This window comes from Opisthorchis viverrini (assembly GCF_000715545.1).
Source record: "Opisthorchis viverrini unplaced genomic scaffold opera_v5_220, whole genome shotgun sequence".
NCBI lineage: Eukaryota > Metazoa > Platyhelminthes > Trematoda > Opisthorchiida > Opisthorchiidae > Opisthorchis > Opisthorchis viverrini.
The window spans coordinates 89686-111922 of NW_008751874.1; the positions used below are offsets into that span (position 1 = coordinate 89686).

A 22237-nucleotide genomic window follows, 5' to 3' on the forward strand; every position below is an offset into this window, starting at 1 on the left:
GCTGATCCGGTGTTCCCACCAGATTCGGGCAATGCTCCGTAGAAATCGGTAGTCAAACACTGAAAGTCTTTTGACGTCCTCGGCGCGCAGCGGCCAGGTTTCTGATCCATATAGTAATATGGAGCGCACCGCAGCATTGTAAACTCGACCCTTGACAGAGAAACTGATGTCACGCCTACGCCACAGGTGACGTAGGTTCGCAAAAGCTTCCCAATACGGATGGAAATATCATCTTTCGCCAGACCACCGGGACTGATACAGTTGCCCAGGTAAACGAATTTGTCTACTACCTCAATCGGTTCATCCGCAAGCATGAGGCTAGGGTTCGAGCCCACCCAGTCTTGCAGTAGCACTTTACACTTTGCAGGTGTGAAGCGCATACCAAACCGCAAGGCAGAATTATTTAGATTATTTAGTATTGTTTGCATTGCCACGGGGTCAGATCCCAGAAGAGCTATGTCGTCTGCGTACTCTAAATCTGTGAGCGGAGGCCCAGGGAGCACTTCGACCCCACAGGCATTAGAGGCTGGTAGTGACTCTTCCATGATCACGTTTCTCCCCACTTCAAGCCATCTGATTTGCAGACAAAGTAGAAGGCAGGAACACATCTACATCAGAGGAAGAGACAGGTGTCTGTAAGAGCGCGTTGCCGCACACACAAACCACGGTACATCCTGAAGGCAGTACCACAATTGACTCCAAAATGTCAAAGTTCCAGTCGTGTCAGAATACTCAACCGATACACCCCTTGTGCAAACAAGTCCAAGAATCTATTTCATCGTTACCGCTATATGTGAAGTGTAGCCGTCATCAACAGCAATTGGGTATTGGTGGTTGTGGGATTTTTTAGAAAGCACACTCACATGACAGTCGTTTGAACAATCGTCTTCCTGTCATTCTGGGAGAAGCACTGAACATGTTTCACTGTTATTACAGCTCATCAGCAGTGCATATCCTTGGCCGTGCCGGGGTTCTGAATCCCGCACATCTGACATACAAGTCGAGCAGGTCACCACTACTCCACCAGCGCACGCTGGATGCATCTGAATTTTTACGTCTGAATAGGTGAATATGTTCGCGATCGAGTGGTGTGAGCGGAAAGCACGACGCCTCGAACGACGAACCAGCAACAGTACAGACCGATTGGCCCATCAGTCCGCGATACATCAACAATAAACAATGGTGTTTAATCGTCATACAACGATGAGAAAGAATTCCTGGTAAACAGTAGAAATGAACGCTACCCGTATGGAAAACTATCAGCACCATGGTACCTACATCTTGAAACAACGAGATAAAGGCATCTGACGCAGTTGAGCATCATATCAAAGTAGGACGCCATCAGGAGGAGAGACAAAACGTGCTTTGAGAAGCTCACTAAACACGAGCCCACCATATATACGAAAGACACATTTCAGGTAGGCAACCAGACTAGGAAGTGACAGCATGCTCGCCACCGGGATCCGTTACGTGCCTCGCCATGTGGGGCTCCTAACGACGTACAGAAAGAATCAGACGGATCCAAACCAGGTAGGTAGGAAGATCCCCAACACTCTGTTTGACCGTTGCCAAGTCCGCTTGTCACACAAAAAGAGTTCGAAAATGAAAATAGATACTTCTTCAATAGGCGGCAGCTAAACATACGACTGTCGCACTCATCAGAATTGAACAGCCGTTGCAATATGAATGGATAATTTTTAGCACATCGTTTGGATCCCATGGCTTTGACTTCACGACTGTCCGTTCACTTTAACCTGCTAGTAGAATAGTAGTTTCCCGAGATGAGAGTTATACGTTTCCTCCAAAAAGGACCAAGCGTTTAAAACATTTCGCTGTAAGAAAAGGAGCCAACACTGAAGCTGATCCTCGTGTTTGTCATCACTTGACGATAGTGCCCATTACCTTTGATACCGAAACTTCAATGGCTTTTCCGAGAGCCTCCACTAAGGCCCATTCAAAGGAGTGAATCATCAACACAAAAGGACGGATTATGGACGGAAAGGATGCCTCAGGAAACCAATCTGCCAAAACAGAAACTAGCCAACAAAATGGATAGGGAAAGGACAAATATGCCCAGTTACGACACAACTGGTTTGGATTCCTAAAATACAGTGAACCACACAAGATGTTCGAAATTGCGACTTATTCCTTTAAATAGTTTGGTGCATCTGAGTAGTATGGATTTCAACAAATCATGCACCGCAATACTACTTCTTAATGTCAAGCGATATGAACAACATTTAAGGATGAAATTGGTCGGAAAACTAAAACATCACCATGAATTCGAGATGAACCTTTGATGGTAATGCGAGCTTAAACCGGAAACACCGACTATTCCTGTACCGGTTTGAGTAACCTGATGCTACTTCAGTCCTTGCGTTTCATAGTTGTGCATAGTTAACCATTTTTAGCATTTTTTGCAGTCCTTTATTGATGTGCACTTCAGAAATACCTACTTGAACACGTGCCCGAATTCCGAGAAGGAAAAAGTCTTTACAGTCACAGCAAAAGAAAGAATTTCACCATGCTTTTCAACATTAATCAAAACATCTACATCCTGGATCACTCGTTTTGGTTAATGTCTGTGACCAGCATCGGAAAATGTTCGGACAGACACCGACGTCGTTTTAAAGACTGGTTTAGTAAGATGTAGGCTCAGAGAAGTTTGAACATATTACTATGATGTAGTTTAGGAAAATCTAAAAAGCTGACCTCAACCCACTGATTGCCCGCATTTGTTGTGAAGTGAAACCCACCGCCGACTGGGCGTCCTGTGGGCCGCAGTTAATAAGGTATGGAGAATAAGCGAAAAGTCACACAGATGGAAAGTGACTTTGCGTAAATCGGCGAGAGGGCCAAAGAAGAGTAAAAAGATACGGTGGCTATTCGTCGAATCCAGGGTTAGTACGAGGCAGGAATTAAAAGTTGATGGGAAAACTGGACAGATATGAAAAGATTCGCCACAAAAACGATGACTTACAACAACGTGGCGTCGCATAAAACGCATGTAGAGCTCCGTGCGAGTATTCAGTAAGACTACTTCAGAAATTATCGGCTCCAGAGAGAGAACTCTCTCGAATTGTAGCCCTTCTTGGGAGCCCGCGCTGGCTAAACTTTGAGACTTGCCGCTGCTCATAGATGTGGATGAATTCTGGATGATCTGGAACAATTCAGTTAGACGATACTGCGTCCGAAAACGTCGAATTATCCGGTTTATGAACTCATCGCACACACCCTGAATTGGGGTGGCGATTGCCAGGAGGTTACCAGGACCTAGATGAAGATGAAGAGAAGAAAAACGGTGGAATGAGCCCGGGAAGTTGCTGTAATGAGTGGTAGTAACAAGTGAAACCAGGACTCGGTGCTCCCAAAATTCGTCCTAGTAAATTAAGAATGATGATTAGGTAAAACTTGAAAAATAATTGAGTCAGAAAGGATGCTTCGTCAGCATTTGAAAAGGAAAGCTGAGAGCTCATCAAGTAAGCCTAATCCGATAATCTCCATCCACTTTATTCCCTACCCGAACGCCATATGGTACGCAGTTTTGTGACAAACATTCATTGGTGAATTATGTTGGTGTTGACGGGCCACTTAATTGAGATTCAACCTCAATTTCTAGTCTATATTCCCCAGCTGATGTGCCGCAAGAAAACCACTAATGTTTCGCCTAGAACAATAGTCCAGATATCAAGGTTTAAGCCAACCAGCCGTTCCATTTACTGGCTCTGAATAAGATCTACCCAAAGGGTGGTACACTTAAGCCTGCAGAGGGTGTAATGGTGATGTCATCATTTTCCAACTACAATTTCGTGAAAGTGCTGGCTAGGTTGAGAGAAAAACTCGCGAGATAAACCGCAACTCAACTTCAATCGATGCGTACTATGCCGACAGACCACACCAAAACCGCATTAAAACGAATAGGAAAAATTACCGAAATATGTCTCCACGTAGACTTGGTTATCTCGAACCGTTTCAGCAATGAACTCCACTATTTGCGTCAACAAATCCAGACAGATCATCGTTCGCTTCACCTGGTCCGTTGTTCTCGGGTCGTCTGACAACTCCGACAAACCAATCAAACCTTCACAGTGTTTGGTGATACGGGTACACAAATAGCCGCCAAAACGCTGTAAACCTTCCTCTCGCCGTCCAATAAGGGGAAACAATTTGCAGAATCGCTCGACTGCAGTCGCATCATTTTTCTGCAACGCTTGGGTAAAGCGCTGTTCGGTGAGAACTACCAACTGTTCTCGACATTGTTTAAGCACGGTGACAGAATCTCGTGCAGCTTTGTCTTGTGGAAAAGATACATAGATAGGATGGGAGATGTCAGAATGTGGAAGGAAAAGGTACAAAAATTAGCGGAATTTTTAGCAGCACAAAATCGCACAGATCCCAAAAAGTCGTCACACGAGTGCTTTCACCTTTCATTCGCGTTAGCCTAGAGGGGTGTGTAGTCAAATTTATGTTAAAGTCGAATTGTCTGAGTCGGAAGCAGTTGAATTTTTGAAAATGAGCAGTATTTTCGAATCACCCCAGTTCTCTGAAATGGTCTCTTTTTTAAATATACACAAACAGGTTAGACAGGTACCAACTGAGAAATTCAACGCCGTTGTTGATCAGACCAGGTGGGTATCATCGGTACCAGAGGCGCGATGACCCTGAATTGAGGTACATACTCGTATACTCCTGAGGCTGAAGGCAGCTCTATGTTCATCATCATCATCACCAAGGACAGCAACATCAGTGTTCCCACTGATGCTTCACTGCCGTACCATGGTTGTACGAGGACTGGGATACTGCCAGGGCGCCCACACCTAGACAGAAGGTTGATTAGGGTCCTCAAACAAAGCCTTTGGCTCAAAAGCCTAACCGCAAGGCAGCGGTGTTCGGCTGGAAATGCAAGTACATTACCTTTATTTTACGGAACACCTCGCCCTACATGTTCCAACCCCAACCTGGACGGCCAGGAGACTGTGTTCGTCGGACCTCTACCCATGGACCAACCTGGTATGAGAGACTCTGTGAGCATCGTGCGGACACTCCCCAGTATAGCTCAATGGGTCGCCGAGGTGCACAAACCGCCACACCACGGTAAGGTCCAGTCTCTTCGTGACGGAACAACACAACATTAAACTGGTGACTTGTGTCAGGGACCACGACTTTACCCTTTGTAGAATAGGGCCAAAGGATGGGACGAACTTGGTCGGCTCATCCAAAAACACATGCGACTTTGTTCCGCTTTCTACATATTTCATGTGGACAAGGTTTTTGTCAGAAACTGTTCGAACACCCTCTAGCGCTCGTCTCATTATCTTGTTGGTTACGAAATAGGATAGAAATGGAGAGGTCATAAACCATTATTTGTAGAAAAATTGATGGACTACTACAGAGCTTCCCATATACACTCACAGGACCGTAAATCAAGGAGTACGGAAAACCTCAAAAGCTTTAACAGTCAAAAGCGCCCTGAAACACTGGCCGTTCCTCCAGGAAAACCTATATAGGTTTCCGTTATGTGCTCACATGTCGCTATTTTTCTTTGAGCTTTACGGGGCCCACAGGGTGCCCACACCTCAACAAACCCACTGGAAATCTCTCGGACTCCATTGTAAGGTGAGTCTAGCAAAGCCATCCACTGACGTTTCTCTCTGCAACTCTATTTACTGATATAAACGTCTGGTACAGAGCACTGTTCGCAGCATATTTGGCATGCTGCTTTGGGTTCGTCTCAAAATGCCGCACCAAACCCGTGGAGTTTGGAGAAGGCTGGGCGCATTCTAGCTGTTCGGCAAAATGGCACAAGTCACCGGATTGTTAGACGCCAAGTGAAAAAGATTACCACTACTGATGGAGAAGAATGGTGGGTCCAGAAAGTTTAGGAAATGGAAAACGAGGGGAATGTCCTTATCGCGTGGAAAATGTTCGAAGCTGTGAGTGTGATACGTCCAGAAGTGCTACCGGCGAGCGGTACCACCAATGACAAAAGTAGCACATCCATCAGCGGAAGAGAGTAAACCCTGAAACACTGAGTCTAAGCTTTTACCTAAACAATGAAATTCAGGTGGATTAACAATGCCGGTAGAACGCAAGAATTACGCTGCCACGTACCAAGAATATTCCGGAGATGGCTTCAAGAATCGTGGCCTCGGAACACACCGAGGAAGGCATAATCAAAACCAAACGGAGGACTAGAAACCAAGGAAGTCAAGGTTATATACAAAATCATTTTCAAGGACTGCGGCAAACCCTTAGCGGGATAAATGGATGGGAAACTATCCATCAGACTACACGAAAGCCATTGTTAAAGGGAGCGGCCTGTCCAGGCGTTTCCGCAAATCAAGATCAAGAAGGATAGGAATTCAACTGGACTCAAGTCCATATACTTACCCAAGAAAGAACAAACGAAGAAGGTGAATCTATGTGTAAATCTATCAACAAATCCATTGAGTTCTACTAAGTAACCAAGACGAAAGAACTCCGGGACTATTGAGCTCAGAACTACATATGTATTCAGGGTAGGTACTAAGCGAACGCAAAACTCAGCGGAGAGAATCAAACCTAACAAAGCCAACACCACCAAGCATAAAATGAACCAACAAGTTAGGAGGTCGAATAGAACAACAAATGCATATTACGTAAAACAGAATAGTGCCTTATGGTACTGCTGAAACTCTGAAAATCAAGCAAACTGCAAATGAAAAAAACCACTAAAAGTAAGCATAAAGTTGGACGCAAGTGGAGTGAAGTCGGACCGAAAGTAAAGGTAAGGACGCGCTAATAGATCAGCAGAAATAAAAGAAGTAGGATTACCGGAACAAAGACATGGCAATGAATCAATCAAGTGAGAGCGAATAAGACCTCTATGCAACAAAAATTCAGAGTAAAAACAATCAAATCGCACGCAAGCCAATTCACAAACATCCAACCTCGTTGGAGATAGTAAAATGTCTTTTAGAAACTATACAGACACACGTAGACCTGGAGGACGTGCCCATCCAAACGCACACTGTCGACGAAACGTTCGTCAGTCGATTGCCGAGCCACGCAAGACCAGCTGCCCGGTCAACAGCAAATTAACACACTCGGGCTACCAATATTTCGACTTATTACCGTCTGCCGTTGCTCAGCCGGATTCCCGATACATTTAAGGACGATGAACACTTTCGGAAATGGCCCAATCGCACAGTCGGCGGCGCTAGTGCATCAAAACTCTGGCCTTCAATACGTAGTCATTCAGTTCCAGAACTAGCTGAACATGCGATCGCCTCCAAGGTTTTGATATATGCCCCGCACCATCCCGCTTTCCATAGATGAAAAATGTAATAATCGCACTTGTGGTACAGGGTTTACAGCAGCTAAATTGATTGATTGACTGACTGATTGATTGGTTGGTTGATTGATTGATTGATTGATTGATTGATTGATTGATTGATTGATTGATTGATTGATTGATTGATTGATTGATTGATTGATTGATTGATTGATTGATTGATTGATTGATTGATTGATTGATTGATTGATTGATTGATTGATTGATTGATTGATTGATTGATTGATTGATTGATTGATTGATTGATTGATTGATTGATTGATTGATTGATTGATTGATTGATTGATTGATTGATTGATTGATTGATTGATTGATTGATTGATTGATTGATTGATTGATTGATTGATTGATTGATTGATTGATTGATTGATTGATTGATTGATTGATTGATTGATTGATTGATTGATTGATTGATTGATTGATTGATTGATTGATTGATTGATTGATTGATTGATTGATTGATTGATTGATTGATTGATTGATTGATTGATTGATTGATTGATTGATTGATTGATTGATTGATTGATTGATTGATTGATTGATTGATTGATTGATTGATTGATTGATTGATTGATTGATTGATTGATTGATTGATTGATTGATTGATTGATTGATTGATTGATTGATTGATTGATTGATTGATTGATTGATTGATTGATTGATTGATTGATTGATTGATTGATTGATTGATTGATTGATTGATTGATTGATTGATTGATTGATTGATTGATTGATTGATTGATTGATTGATTGATTGATTGATTGATTGATTGATTGATTGATTGATTGATTGATTGATTGATTGATTGATTGATTGATTGATTGATTGATTGATTGATTGATTGATTGATTGATTGATTGATTGATTGATTGATTGATTGATTGATTGATTGAAAGACGATGAACTTTGGATATCGGGCGGCTCCACATGCATATGCGGTCTCTTCAGCAAACGCCCCCGAGCAACTGGTACCGGCAACCTACCTCTGGTTTTATTAAAGATATAGGTAAAATCCTCAGTCACCGCATGTCAAACGGCTTTTCATGGGGAAAAGATTATCCCAGCCAAAAGGATGGGGTGAACGATTGTCCTTTCAAAGAGGATGCTGGAGGTATGGCGGTCAGAACCATTAGCTTGACACTCCGTTGTAGAGAGGTCTTACACCATCTATCATTAGATTGTCTCGCATCAGCACCAGCATCGTCATCATTATAAGACATCAACCTCAGCTTTGACACTCATTCCTCACTAACATACACACTGTCTTATAACAGAATGAGGATACACGGACCGATAAAATCAAGCGAGATTGCATACTAGATGAAGTTGTGTGAACCACATATTTATACTCATCAGATGGTCAAGGACCGACAGGCGCACAGGCATCTCACAATCGCTGCTAGTCTGGCTCGGATTATGTTAGATGATAGGTTTTTCCGTACAAGCCAGAAAGACATGTATGTCCTACGCGCTTAGTGTGCGCACGATTGTGGGTGTATAAGTATACGGAGAAGGCTATAAAAGTTTTTCTACAAGCAGCTGTGTCCAACAAGGATATTTGCTCTCTATTTTTCTTAATCCGACAACTGAGGATACAAACGCAGAATGCTCAGACCCGAAAAATTCACACCTCTTCGGTCGAAAGCTCTCTCAACACAATGCTCTTTCGAGAAAAAAGCGCCAGCATTTGCTTGGAACACACAAGAAGTCACTGCAAGACATGCAGTTTTTGAATGCGACACAACTACAAAAGGGGCTTCTTTCTATACCTCGTAAGCGGCTTGTCATTCAAAGTAAAAAACTAAAGGCGATTTACGTCGCCTTGAAAACAAATATGAAATATAAACTGGACGGGGAATACGATCTCAATAAAGCGTTCCTACCGAGAAAAAAAGCTTCAGAACTTACCAGATGTTATCTGCGAGGTCAGCTGTAATAAGGATGGCTCGGTGTTCAGATATATACTGACATGTGCAGCTGCCTTCAGAATGGAGAAATGAAAAAAGAATACGACGCAGTACTTCTTCGAAACGCTCCTGATCTAGGGCCGACTGTGCATCTTTGGCACACTGCTTCAGTTTGATGATGTGATCGAGTTTGGAGACACAGTTCATTACTCGACTCTTGCAGAGATAAAGGTAAAAGTATTAGTCTGCCAAATCTACCTTGACCAAATCAAGTTGACGGATTTTTCCGCTCAGCTCCATGGCCAACTCTGACGCTAATCCAATCATACCAGATAAGTTCTTGGCATTGGACTGAAGAACAGTAAAATCAGGTCTTGCGGTACAGTAAAAGTGAAGTGCGTGAAAAAACATACAACGAGCATCCAAGTTCTGTACCACGCTTATCCAGTTCTTGTCGTTTAGAGGTAAGCGCTTTGATCGACTGTTCAAGGGAGATCTATATGCAGACAAGTCAAGAGGGAATACGAAGGGCTGACTTCATAGTCTTCAATTTCTTTGTTCACCCGCAGAACGGCAGAAAGATCTGTCAGTTTCTCCACATCAGTATCCATTATGTATGGTTGGTGAATTTTGGCGAAGTGCTACTAGGAGAGTACCAGTGGTGTAAGAATCATTATATCCAAACCAGAAAATTAGAGAAGTACGACGATAAAATATCCAGTAAATGACACTAGATGTACTGTCCCATTTTAGAAATACATTTTGTTATGTTCAGTAGTCGGGTTCCAGTTGAGCGTAGAATACAATCAGAATCTGTGAACAGTCCGATAGACCTTGTTTGCCGATCAGCACAATTATATTAGCTGAAATAGTAAACAGCACAGTGGTGAATATAAAAGATTTTGAATGCGAAAATCAAAGTAGTACAATAACCAAAGTCACCATATTCATGTACTGAACGGACGAATTTCACAGGAGTCGCGTATAGTAAACAATTTACCTGGTCAACATATTCAGTAAAGATGGATTCATTCTGATGGCGTCGTCCTAATATGTCCGAAGATTAATGTTGTACCCTTTCGGGAATCATAGGTTACTGGGTTCCAGTCGTGAGTGGATTTACTCTCGTAAAATGTATCATGAGTGCACGGAGCACCTAATAATGTTTGATCCGAAGCAGAAGACATCATATTCTGCGCTGGTTCTAACCATTAGCTGGACATGGCTCACCGTTACACTGATGCAGTTCTGACACTACTTCGGCGTGCAAAATGTGTACATATTGTGTGTACTTATTCAAGTACTTGATATTTGATACGAGACCACAACAAATGGCGAGAGGAACCTAATTCGAACTCAAACATATCAATTTTAGTTGAGGGTTTGAAAAAAAGTCCTCCAACAGCAACAAGCGCAGTTCGAGCAATCGAAATTGTGATTTATTCAGTCTCTTACTCAAGTTATCAATCTTCAGATATCAGTTCCATCTCAAACTGGCGGTTCAGTGTCCTTTGCCAATTTTATCACAGCAACTGTTACCGAATTTCTCTACGAACGAGCATCTGATCTCACATTCAATTCATGGTAGAGCCGTTGCGAGGATAGTTTCCAGAATGAGTCCACCGCAAATTTCAATTTGTCAGCTATAAACCATGTGACATAGGCACACTGGTTCCAGCTGTTACAGTTTCGATCACCAGAAAACGGGAAAGAGGGATACGAAACCAAGCCTTGAAAGATAAGGCGTGCTCAGTTTGTTCGAAAATTGGGTAGTTACGCATTGAAGGCAATAGCTTTGATGCACGAGCGCCACTGACTGCGCGATTGGGCCATTTCCACCAACGAACAATAACCACTGGTGATTTGAGTCCCGGAGTCCTCATCCAGGGAGGTGGCAGTCGCCCACCCGACTAAGTTTACTGGTCAGTGTTTTTGTCGTTCGTTGCCAGGTCATACGCTGTCCACCCCTCGGTCACTTCCACTTAGCAGAGGGTTGAGAGAAAAGAGCTCTGTCAGGCGGACGGACTTCTGGCACGTGGAGTACATGTCCCAAACAGCCCAATCTATGGGGCGTGAGTAATTCAAATATCGCGGGAGAGTTCCTTCTTCCTAAAACTATTTGGCGCAGCTTAACAGTACTAATGCGATGTTCCCATCAGACGTCACCAGTACTTCGGAGACACTGATGATCAAGTACTGAGATCTTCCGTATGCCTTTTGCGCGTAGGCGCCACGTCTATAATCCATAAAGCAGTATGGATCACACCACCAATGTAAACTCTTCCCTTGACAGAAACTCACGTCATGTCGGCGCCATAGGTATCGGAGGTTGGCAAAAGCTATTCTGGCCTTTCTGATTCGAGAAACAATCTCATCTCCAGCCAGTCCACCGGGACTTATACAGCTTCTCGGGTAAACAAATTTATCTACCACTTCGATTGGCTGACCAGGGAGCATATGTGGGCTTGATCCCACCCAGTCTTGTAGCAGCACTTTACACTTTGCATGTGTGAAATACATACCGAGCCGTGCGGAATAGTTAATTGGGTTATTTAAAATCGTTTGCATTTGGGAAGGATCTGATCCAAGGAGAGCAATATCGCCCGCATATTCAATGTCTGTGAGGGAACGTCTCGGGAGCATTGCGCCTCCCGAGCTTCCACAGGCAGAGATGTTCCAAGCAGCATTTAAATAACAACGTTGAACAAGAAAGGGGAAAGAGGACAACCTTGCCTTACACAACTGAACGTAAAGGACTCAGGCGAGAGCTTCCATTACACTCCTACGCGTCCACAAAAGTTCGCATGCAGTGCCATCGTAAGGGAGAGAAATTTGGAAGCGGCCCTGTGTTCACATTGTCATTTTGTATTGACCAAAATTTCGGCTTCACTTTCAGCCTATGTATGTCTATTGTTAGACAAGCAAAGCGCTACTCATTCTAAGCTATTCGCTCTTGTTCTCGCGCTCACTTAGGATCGATACTCTATTCATAAAAATTTACTTGTCTAGAAACACAATGGAACCGTAGCTGCGACCCAAGTATTTCAACACAGATCCAAATTCTCCTGACGCAACCACGCGTTGGAATTATTGGTTCCGAACCTTCCAAATGTTTCCGGGAACCGTCGAATCGCGTAATCTAAATAAACGCGAAACTTTGATCCATTTTGTGGATGCATCTGCATAGGCTTACCTCGTTGACTGTCCAGATTACGAATCCGCTATCAGTACACTTGAAAAGTTGTACTTTCATCCTAAGAATATGATCTATGCTCGCCAACTTCTACAAACTTGCAAACAAGACACCAGTCAAGATGTTGATCAGTTTGTTCATAAGCTTAAATCCCTGGCCAAAAACAGTGATTTCAAGGCGGTGTCCGCCACTGACCATCAAAACAAAAGTGTACGTGATGCTCTGATCAACGGACTTCAGTCTACTACCATCACAGAAAGACTTCTGGCTCAAAATGAACTCACTCTCGACGAAACACATGAATTGGCTAGGTCAGTAGAACTGGCCCACAAACAAGCTCAGTCACACTCACATAATCAGGCGATATCATTTTCTGCGGCTGTAGCACCTTTAGACGTCTACAGTTACCCATTAACACTCAATTTCCCCTGATTCTACACCTCTATATCTCTCGTCAACCAAATCTCAGATATGGTACTTTTGCGTTCCAGGTACCCACGGTCAAAATGACCCGCGGGAGAAGCAGTGTGTAAATCATGTGGCAAAACAGGCAATTTTCAGTGTGTTTGTCGATTCAAAAAATACTCGAATTGCGCGACGGATTCTGCTTTATCTTCCTTGCAAACTACTGCGGCCCCGAACTGCTTGTGCCGCACGCTGACCAGCGTAAAAATGAACGGGATATCGCTTCAGGCCCTCAAAGACACATGAAGTTCGAGCAGTTACATATCTCCTCTGGTGGTTCGTAAACATGGCTGGAAGATATATGCTAACATTTCTGTGATAACCATGGCATAGACCTCTCTAACGTGTTTAACTAGAGGCTACTGCTACGCATCCATCGATTACAGGGGTACTGTTTACAAAAAATCAAACTATTGGTAGTACCTAATCTATGTGCTGACGTGCTGCTAGGTCATGGCTTCCTTGGTCTACATAACAAAGTTGAAATCACGTTCGGTGGGAACCGAGGTCAATTCGCCCTGTGCGGTCTACTTGCTGCTACAGTCAAAACACCTCTTTTTGCTAACCTCTCACCCAACTGCAAGCCTAGCGCTACGAAATCACGACGTTATAATCCTGACGATGAACGATTCATCCGATCTGAAGTTAAACGACTACTGGATGAAGGTATAATTGAACCCTCGAATTCTCCCTGGAGGGCTCAAGTACTGGCCAAAAAAGTCAAACCAAGAAAGACGCATGGTAGCTGACTACACCCAAACCATTATTCGGTTCACACACTTAGACGAGTATCCGTTGCCGCGAGTGGATAAAACGATTGAAGAAATTTCCCGTCATACTGTCTTTAGCACCTTAGACCTATTGAGCGCTTACCATTAAGTTCCAATCAGTGAGAAAGGCAAACCGTGTACGCGGAGAACTGTTTCAATTCCGTCGTATTCCCTTCAGTTTAGCCAACGCAGCAGCATACTTTTACGGTACTACTGACCATATAAGCAAGACTGAGAACTTGAGTGGCATCTAGCTTACATCGACAACGTCACTATTTGTGGGACCACCCAGAGTGAGCATGACCAAAACTTCAAATCTTTCTATGAAGTGATAAAAAATATGGAATTAAGCTTAACTGAAAGAAAAGCATCATAGCAGCCAAAAAATAAGCCTTCTCGGTTATGGAATCTCTATAGGAATTATCAAACGAGATCCAGGGCGAATGAGCCCTATACGTCAACGCCCTCATCCATACAATGCTGAGTCCCAACGATTTGTTCGTACATTTGGTTATTATTCGTAATGGATACCATGCTTCTCTGACAAAATCAGTGTGGTTGTCAGAAACAGGACTTTCTCCTTTACCGGAGCGTGTGCAACAGTCCTTCGAAAAGCTTAAGGAGTTAGAGAACGCTATGGTTGTGACAGTTGACTACAACGCACCTTTGGTTGTCGAGAGGGACGTCTCAGACATAGACAATGCTGCATCTCTGACTCACAACGGCCAACCGGTGGCCTTCTTTCCTAGAACACTGACACTGAGCAAAAACAATCACTCTGTTATTGAGAAGGAAGCGTCCGCCATCGTTGAATCTATACGTAAATGGAAGCATTATCTCTTCGGGAAGCACTTTAAGCTTACCACTGACCAGCAGTTTCTTTTATGTATGGTGTGTCGCAGAAACGTAAGATAAAAAGGACGATAAAGTCCAGCGATCGAAAATGTAACTTTCCGTCTTTAGCTACGATGTCAGTTACAGACCTAGAAAAGACAATCTCGTTGCTGACACCTAATCGTGTAACCTATGCGCCAATGTGATCGGCAATGGTGAACTAAAAGGAAATCACGATTCTTTGTGCCACCCCGGAATTACTCGCATGCACCACTTTGTTCTTTCCAGAAACTTACCGTTTTCCCTCCAAGATGTCACAGATATCACCACAAAGTACGGTTTGTACGGTTTGTGCCACCACCAAACCACCCTCCGCTACGCTCATCAAAGCAACTTAACCATTCGAACGAATTAGCATCTATTTTAAAGGACCTCCCTTTCTGTTACTCGAAGATGATATCTCCTTACCTCGTTCACCGTTTGCCTCTCCCTGCACAGATACATGTGCGTCTACACTTATTAAATGTTTATGTGAGTTGTTCTCTTTGTTTGGCAAGCCTGCATACGCGCATTCGGATCGTGGCTTCTCATTCAGATCTGCCGAACTATCCACGTTCCTATATGACAGAAGAGTTTGCACCAGCCAAACAACTTCCTATAATCCCCATGGGGAACGGGCAAGTCGGGACACTCTGGAACGCAATCCAGCTCAGACTCAAGACGAAACGCCTTCAAATCTGTAAATGAGGGTCGGCCTTATCACATGCCCTCCACTCTATATGGCCCCTTCTCTGTGTCTCCACAAACGCTACTCCACATGAACGGGTGTTTGAATGTCGTTTGGTTTGTCTATACCAACTTGCCTAATTATTCCAGGTCCTGTTTTGCTGAAAAGATTCGACTGTGCCTCAAAGTATGAGCCCGTCGTTGAAGAAGTCGAACTTATAAATTGCAACCCACATTACGCCCACGTTCGTTCTCTCGATGGAAAAGAAGGCACTGTATCCGTCTGCCATCTCGCTCCTTGTGGTGATTGCACACGTGTCAACGATTTCCCGTGTACCTCATCTAGTGAAGGCAATGGTGTTCATACACCCCTTCTGTCTGACTTGCACACGCCTTCGCTCAATAAAATCGAAGATAACATCGATCATACTTCCGTTTCACTTTCGTGTCCGAGCGATGCACCTGCATCTCCAAATACATATGAATCTAGCATCTCTGATTTAGCCAGGCTCCAGCAGCGTACGCGGTCCTACATTTCAAGGAATCGAGAAGCATGACCACACTTATCATTAGTCACTAGATTTTCACAATCATTCATCCGAGCTATCCCTCAATCGAGAAGCATGACCACACTTATCATTAGTCACTAGATTTTCACAATCATTCATCCGAGCTATCTCTCACTACACACAATCCAACGGCCCGGGTGAATGTCATGAATATTCTTTGTGTTCACGTTGTCGTTTTGTATTAACCATGCTTTCGCCTTCACTTTCAGCTTATGTACGTCTATTCTTAGACAAGTAAAGCGTTATTAATTCTACTCTATTCACTCCTGTTCTCGCGCTCAATCAGGATCGACATTCTATTCATAACAGAGACCTTTGATCGCCAGACACTGCCAAGGTTGCTGACGATCGACAAAATCGGAGGCTTTCAAATCGAGAAAAACGACCAACGTGGGACGTCTGAAGGGTTGGGCGATGTTCAAGAATTTGTCTCAAGGTAAAGGTATAGTAGATGCGTCCTTCACCAGGGCGAAATCCAGCTTGTTTCTCATGAATCTGTCGCTCCAGACAATCCGTCAATCTACGCAAAATAATGTCAGAGAGCACCTTAGGTGCGACGGATACTAGGCTGATACCACGATGTCTTTCGCATGAAGTACTGCAATGGTACAGCACACGTCAACACTTACTGATTCCAGTGGTGTCATGACAGTGAGACGTACAACTGTTGCACATGAGAGAAGGTCTTACACATCGTGTCGGTCTTGTGGTGAGCGACACGTTTCTGTCCATCTAAAAAGCACCAGTGCCATTTATGTTATCGGTGGGGTCACATGGGTTTCTGCCTCACCCAAAAAGTCACGAGGTCCATAACCAGAAGAGCGTCGACAGTCAAGTCAGTAATACAGTCACAAAGCAGCCGTACAAGAAAGGTCCGAAGTCTACATTTGAGTTTGCAGCATTCCAGGTTGAATCTGAGTCCCGAAGGGAATACCTTAGAGTTTTCATCAACAACAACCGAACCCGTCTACAGCACGACACAGCTTCACACATCACGGTGATTTCACGTTCCAATTGAAAGTTGATAGGAAAACCTGTGTCCACGAATCATCGGGCCCAAAGTACATCTGCCAATACCCTACTACTGACTGACAAGTAAGCTTGTAATGTATCCAACAATGTGTATTTCTCAGGAACTTGTTACCCCACTGAATACCCCGATTTGAACATTCTTGGACTTGTTTGGATGGAAAAGTTGAATTTTTTAATGTATCTTTACCATATGTGTACAGTGCTTTGAAATTTTCATCCTCACTAGACATCACAGAACACTTTACGGTGTCTTCTTTACGACAGTGAAACATCAGTGTCAACACTGATGTTGCTGCCTTTGATTATGATGATTGCTTCCAAGATGGCCTTGGATGCCGTACCAAAACCAAGGCAAGCCTCAAGCTCCAAACCGGTGCCAGGCCAATTATCAGACCAAGGCATGCAGCACCATTTACCGCTCTCGCGACCATGGATAATGAACTTGTTCGTCTTCAGCAACTCGGAGTTATCCAGCCAGTAAACTGTTCATCATAGACAGCTCCTATTGTTGTAATTAAAAAGGCAAATGGCAAAGTGCGCCTTGTAGTGATTACTCCACTGGAGTAAACGCACGTTAGACTCTCAACAATACTGATTACCAGTACCAGAAGACGTGTTCAAAAGCTCAGTGGTGACAGACGTTTCTCAAAGCTGGATTTCGCTAATGCCAAAGCACCAATGCAATCGCAGGAGAAGAGGGATGATTTACCAGTGGGTGACCTGAAAAACAAAGTCGACCAACTAGTCAGACAGCCTGCAGCCATCAAGACGGAATCCTGGAGGGACGCTCGAACCAGCCGATGCTACAAGTGTGGCATGCCTGGCCACTGCGGGAATCAAAGTCGTTGTACCCGACCACTTGTAAATGATAAGACTTTGGATTACGCCTCTTTTCCCGAGTGGGTTGCGGTTAGCGCAGTGACACAGGCTACGATACATATTTTCAGAAATCGTTCAGCTGTAGCACCCTTTCGGTGCCTAGCTGGCATTCCACACGAAGGAGGCACAAGAGCTGGGATACTACCAGGTTGCCCAAACCTAGAAAGGAGAACTCGAGAGGCAGAGGTCGGGTTCGAACCACGGACCTTCCGGTCAGTAAATTCGCGCTCTAACCACTTGGGCCATCTCGCCCGAAAGAGGGGAAATGCCTGATTGAGCAGGCGTATAGCAGAGGCGCAGAGAAAAGGAAGCTCAATGCAAACCGTGCGCGCTAACCGTGAAAGTAGTGGATGGATATCGACTGAAAATTGACGGATTATCAATGCACTCAACGCGCTTAGGCGACAAGTCCGTGCAGCACGCATTCCTAATCAGCCCAGACATAGAGCAGACAACTTTGAGGGCAGATTTTCTCAAGAGCACAGAATCCGTGGCTGGCCTAATGCGGGGAAGAGTGGCGCAGTATCGCGCAGTCAAACTTGAAGGTTACGGTGAGCGAGGCGCATGCACGAAAGCTACCCTCTTGTAACGTGCCATTAGTACAGTCCGTGATCGAGGAATATTCCGAACTGTTCACAGGCAATGGTGATCCGTTTGGCTTCTAACCGTGGAATGAACACGAAATTCCCCGCTCGTCCGAATGTCTTCGACCTTTCGGACCCCGTCCGCTGCCACTTTATCCATTAAAAAAAAGTTCAATAGATATTGAAAAATGGAAAAGTCGAGGAAGTTAATAATGCGTACAACCCCCGGTGGTGCTGTAAAGAAAGCAAACCGGAAATACCGATTTTGCGTGGACTTCCGACGTTTGAATGAACTGACCGTAAATCGTGTTGTAGCTGTCCATTCAGTTGAGAAGACTTTTCATTCCCTCCAGCATTCCCGATTTTGCACGGTGTTTGGCTTGCGTTCCGGAAATTGGTAACCACCTATCAAGACGGAGGACCGGGAGAGAACGGTGTTCATCATCATCATCGACAGCATGACATCAGTGTTCAACACCGATGCTTCACTGCCGTACAACCATGACTTATTTGAAAGCCTTATTATAAAGAAAAGAATAAAGGTGGACGCGGAAGGGACTTAGTGGTAGCTTACCACAATCATTCCGAGGTGCCTACACCTCCAGACATTCACTCAGGCAATCTGGATAGAAACTGACAAGAACGCCACTGACATCGGTTGGCAGCCATATCTTGTAGTGTCTCCAACCAGGCACAGTGAGGATCACGCGGTCCCCATCCTGGAAGGCGAGTAGCACCGACAGCACCCAAGCGTTTCGTGATCTCCTTCATACTCCTCTGCCAAGTCAAGGGTTGGCCACCTCTCTGTTTACGCCACTCTGAGTTGGGCATGGAAAACAGCACTCTCTTCGGCAAACGATGGTTCGGCATACGTAACACATGTCCCAACCAACGCAGCTTCTGGTGCTGGACACATTCTTTGATGGAAGTACCCGTTACACAACCGAAAACGCGCTTTCTAACTGCCTCATTACGGATTCGCCGACAACAATCCACATGAGCTACGGTTCCGAGACAACGATTGTCGAACACCTGAAGACGTCTCAGTTCCGCTGCTCGAATAGGTCAAGTCTCACAGCCATACAACAAGACAACTTCCAAGATACGTAAAACGCTCCACAACTTCCAGTACCTCTCCCTGGATTGTAAGGGGCGTGTTCAGTGACTGCACGTCCACAAGCATGACCTTACACTTTGTAGGTGCAAAGTGCATACCAAAGGACGGGATGACTTTGATCAGCTCATCCAAGAATACTTGCGCCTTCTCCGTCTCTCCGAACGGTTGGAGACACCCAATATCTCTTTAGAAGAATGCCGTTTGGTCTATCGAGGGCACCATTTACATTCCGGTGCTTGATGCTTCGTCTAACGAAGGGACTACAGAGTGTTGTCGTGTACAAAGTTGATATCGCTGTGTACAGCAATTCAGAATCAGAGCATCAAGCTGTATTCAAGAGGACCCGGGACGCTGGTCTGTGGATAAATGGAGCTAAGGCACATATCTAGGAGTTCAGTAGCACTGGTGGGGCATAGTCAGGAAGAGGTTACCCCACTGTCAGAAAAACTGGCAAAGATCGAGGACTGTGTTGATCCCAATTCAAAGCGGACCCTAAGGTAGCTACTTGGACGAGCAGCATACTATTGTCGGCTTGTTAAGGATTTCAACAGGACTGCTGCTCCACTGTACGACTTTCTCGGGCGAAATCGAAAATTCGAATGGACCAGAGGACGTGAGGCTTCCGAACGTGTCAAAGCACGGAAGTTGGATCAGCAACTGACTCTCAAACTGCCCAGGATAGGAGGGATGTTCATTGTTGCAGAAGGCGCTAGTGACCGCGGTATCGGCGCAGTCCTAAAGCACAGGAATGGAGTTATCGAATATGCCAGTCGTGTGATTGACTAACCCGGAGCAGAAGTACTCGACTACTGGGAATGTTTAGCAATCGTCTAGGCCCTGGATAAGTGGAGGCCATACCTGCTTGGACAAAAATTTCATGTCGAGACCGATCAAAAACCCATGGAAAGGATCAAGACCACCAGAGATCGCGGGAAGCTCGCGCGCTGGGCACTCCGGTTGTAAAAGTACGACTTCACGATCCAGTAAGTGCTATAAAAGAAGAACCACCTGGCTGATTGGCTGTCAAGACCAGATGCTGAATATGAGGATCCCAAGATCATGATTGGTGAAAATAGCCTCATCGTCGAACTGGATTCCGGAAGCTTGGTGCAAACCCACTGGCAAGATCCTGTGTTACGGAAGGTTGCAACCGCCTTGTTGGATGGAAGGAATACTGAGAGCGAGGGGGGAAACAAGGAATTGGAAACGTTCTAGAGTCACTTCGATAGACAGAGTCTGAGTGGAGCTGGCATAATTTCAAGGAACGCCACCGATTTTGATGATGTGCTGCCCGTGATACCTCGCGTCTTAGGACGGAAGCTGATCTTCGAATGCCACGAGCTGCAACACAGGGTGCACCAGGACGTAAGGCTTACTTCGGCGGAAGGCCTATTGGCACGAGATAGGAAGTGAGGTGATGCATTATGTGGTGTCCTGTAAGCGATGCGAACTAATGAAGGAAAATACGACAGGGGCGACCCATCCCATGGAACTCAGCCCCGTCTCAGAAATCGGCGAGTTATGGTCCGTTGATGTAATGGGCCCCTTTCCGGTGACGACCGGCGGAAATCAATATATCGTGATAATGACAATACTTGTCCTGGTGGGCCCAGGCGGCCAGCGAAGACGACCAGCGGAGGGGTAATGCATCAACCATGGGGTGGAAAAAATGATTCTAACCGATCAGTGGCCTTGCTGTGAGAGCGAAGTGATTAGGAGTTAATTGCAGAAGGTGGGCACCGGGCGGCTAAGGGAGACACTATACCAAACAAACGGTCTAACCGAACGTAATAAGTGAACGACCAAGGAGTGGCTGGTAGACAAAGGTGACTGGGAAATGATCCTGTCGATGGTGTTGATAGCTCATCGTGCTTCCATTTGGCCAACCACAGGCAAGTCCCGGTTCACGCTGATATACGGTTGATATCCGCGCCTTCCGGTTGATCAGGAAATCGGGTTGTGGTCAGTAACACGCTGCTCTGAAGGAGCTAAGAGAGGAAAACTTAAAAAACTAGTGTGCCGTTCAGGAAATGATTAGACGGAAAACGGTAAGTGGGAAGGCACGACAATTCCCGAAAAGCGCGAATGTCAACTAGAAGAAACATCAGAATCCTGGAAGTAGTGGAATGGGGTTGAGGAAGGTGGGCAGTTGACGGTAAGGTCCGCTTGTCGTTACCGACTGCCGGGGGAACGTCTGTATGGTTCGAGATGTTACCGTCTTGAACAATCCACGACGTCGGGGATAGAAGAGTAAATAGGACTCAGCTTCAGATGTGGCGTGATACACCCGAAGAACTGACAAATAGACCAGCTGCTGAGGCCAACCTAATGTCACACTATATCTGTAACGGTTGCGCGACATCCCAGAAAACATGCCAGCGGGGCGCGAACCCCCATAAGAGTTTGTGTTTCAGCCACCATGCTATACCAAAAAGCACGGAAATTTGGTGGTGACCTTCGAATGATAGGGAAATTACTACGGCCTTATATTCAGACTAAGCGCGAGATAGCCTATGATGTAATATGCACGCTATGGAAGCACCAGGGGACAGTGATTCTCCGAAGGCAGGTGTTCACGACAATTTCTGTGGATGGAAAACAGAAACAAAGGTCATCAGCCAAAGCCCAGTAAGCAAGGTTTTGCACCACCAATACTTACAAATGAATCAATCAAACTGACAAACATCGTATACTACAACGAACCCACATTCAAATTTGCGTGACAGGGGAGAGCCACGGAGCTAAAGAACCCGATTTTGATTGGCCCACATCCTCGCCAATCAGTCACGGAATCACGGATTCACGGATTGATACACAGGATCGAGGC

At 45.0% G+C, this 22237-nt stretch overlaps 2 protein-coding genes across 2 annotated transcripts in view; one reads left to right on the forward strand and one right to left on the reverse strand.

The window, feature by feature from the left end:
• T265_14567 (hypothetical protein) overlaps positions 1-19737 on the reverse strand; it is a gene marked incomplete at both ends in the record, with an annotated part of 45457 nt that extends 25720 nt beyond the window's left edge. The window contains 11 exons of the mRNA XM_009174228.1: positions 2981-3273; positions 3932-4294; positions 9243-9315; positions 9356-9457; positions 9500-9737; positions 16112-16396; positions 17716-17978; positions 18727-18811; positions 18907-19345; positions 19389-19594; positions 19637-19737. Of these exons, the coding sequence (XP_009172492.1) occupies positions 2981-3273; positions 3932-4294; positions 9243-9315; positions 9356-9457; positions 9500-9737; positions 16112-16396; positions 17716-17978; positions 18727-18811; positions 18907-19345; positions 19389-19594; positions 19637-19737 (2448 nt within the window). The remainder of the gene's footprint in view (positions 1-2980; positions 3274-3931; positions 4295-9242; positions 9316-9355; positions 9458-9499; positions 9738-16111; positions 16397-17715; positions 17979-18726; positions 18812-18906; positions 19346-19388; positions 19595-19636) is intronic.
• Positions 19738-21933: 2196 nt separating this feature from the next.
• The window catches only part of T265_08416 (hypothetical protein), a gene marked incomplete at both ends in the record, with an annotated part of 10310 nt that continues 10006 nt past the window's right edge, over positions 21934-22237 (forward strand). The window contains one exon of the mRNA XM_009174215.1: positions 21934-22038. Coding sequence (XP_009172479.1) covers positions 21934-22038 — 105 coding nt within the window. The remainder of the gene's footprint in view (positions 22039-22237) is intronic.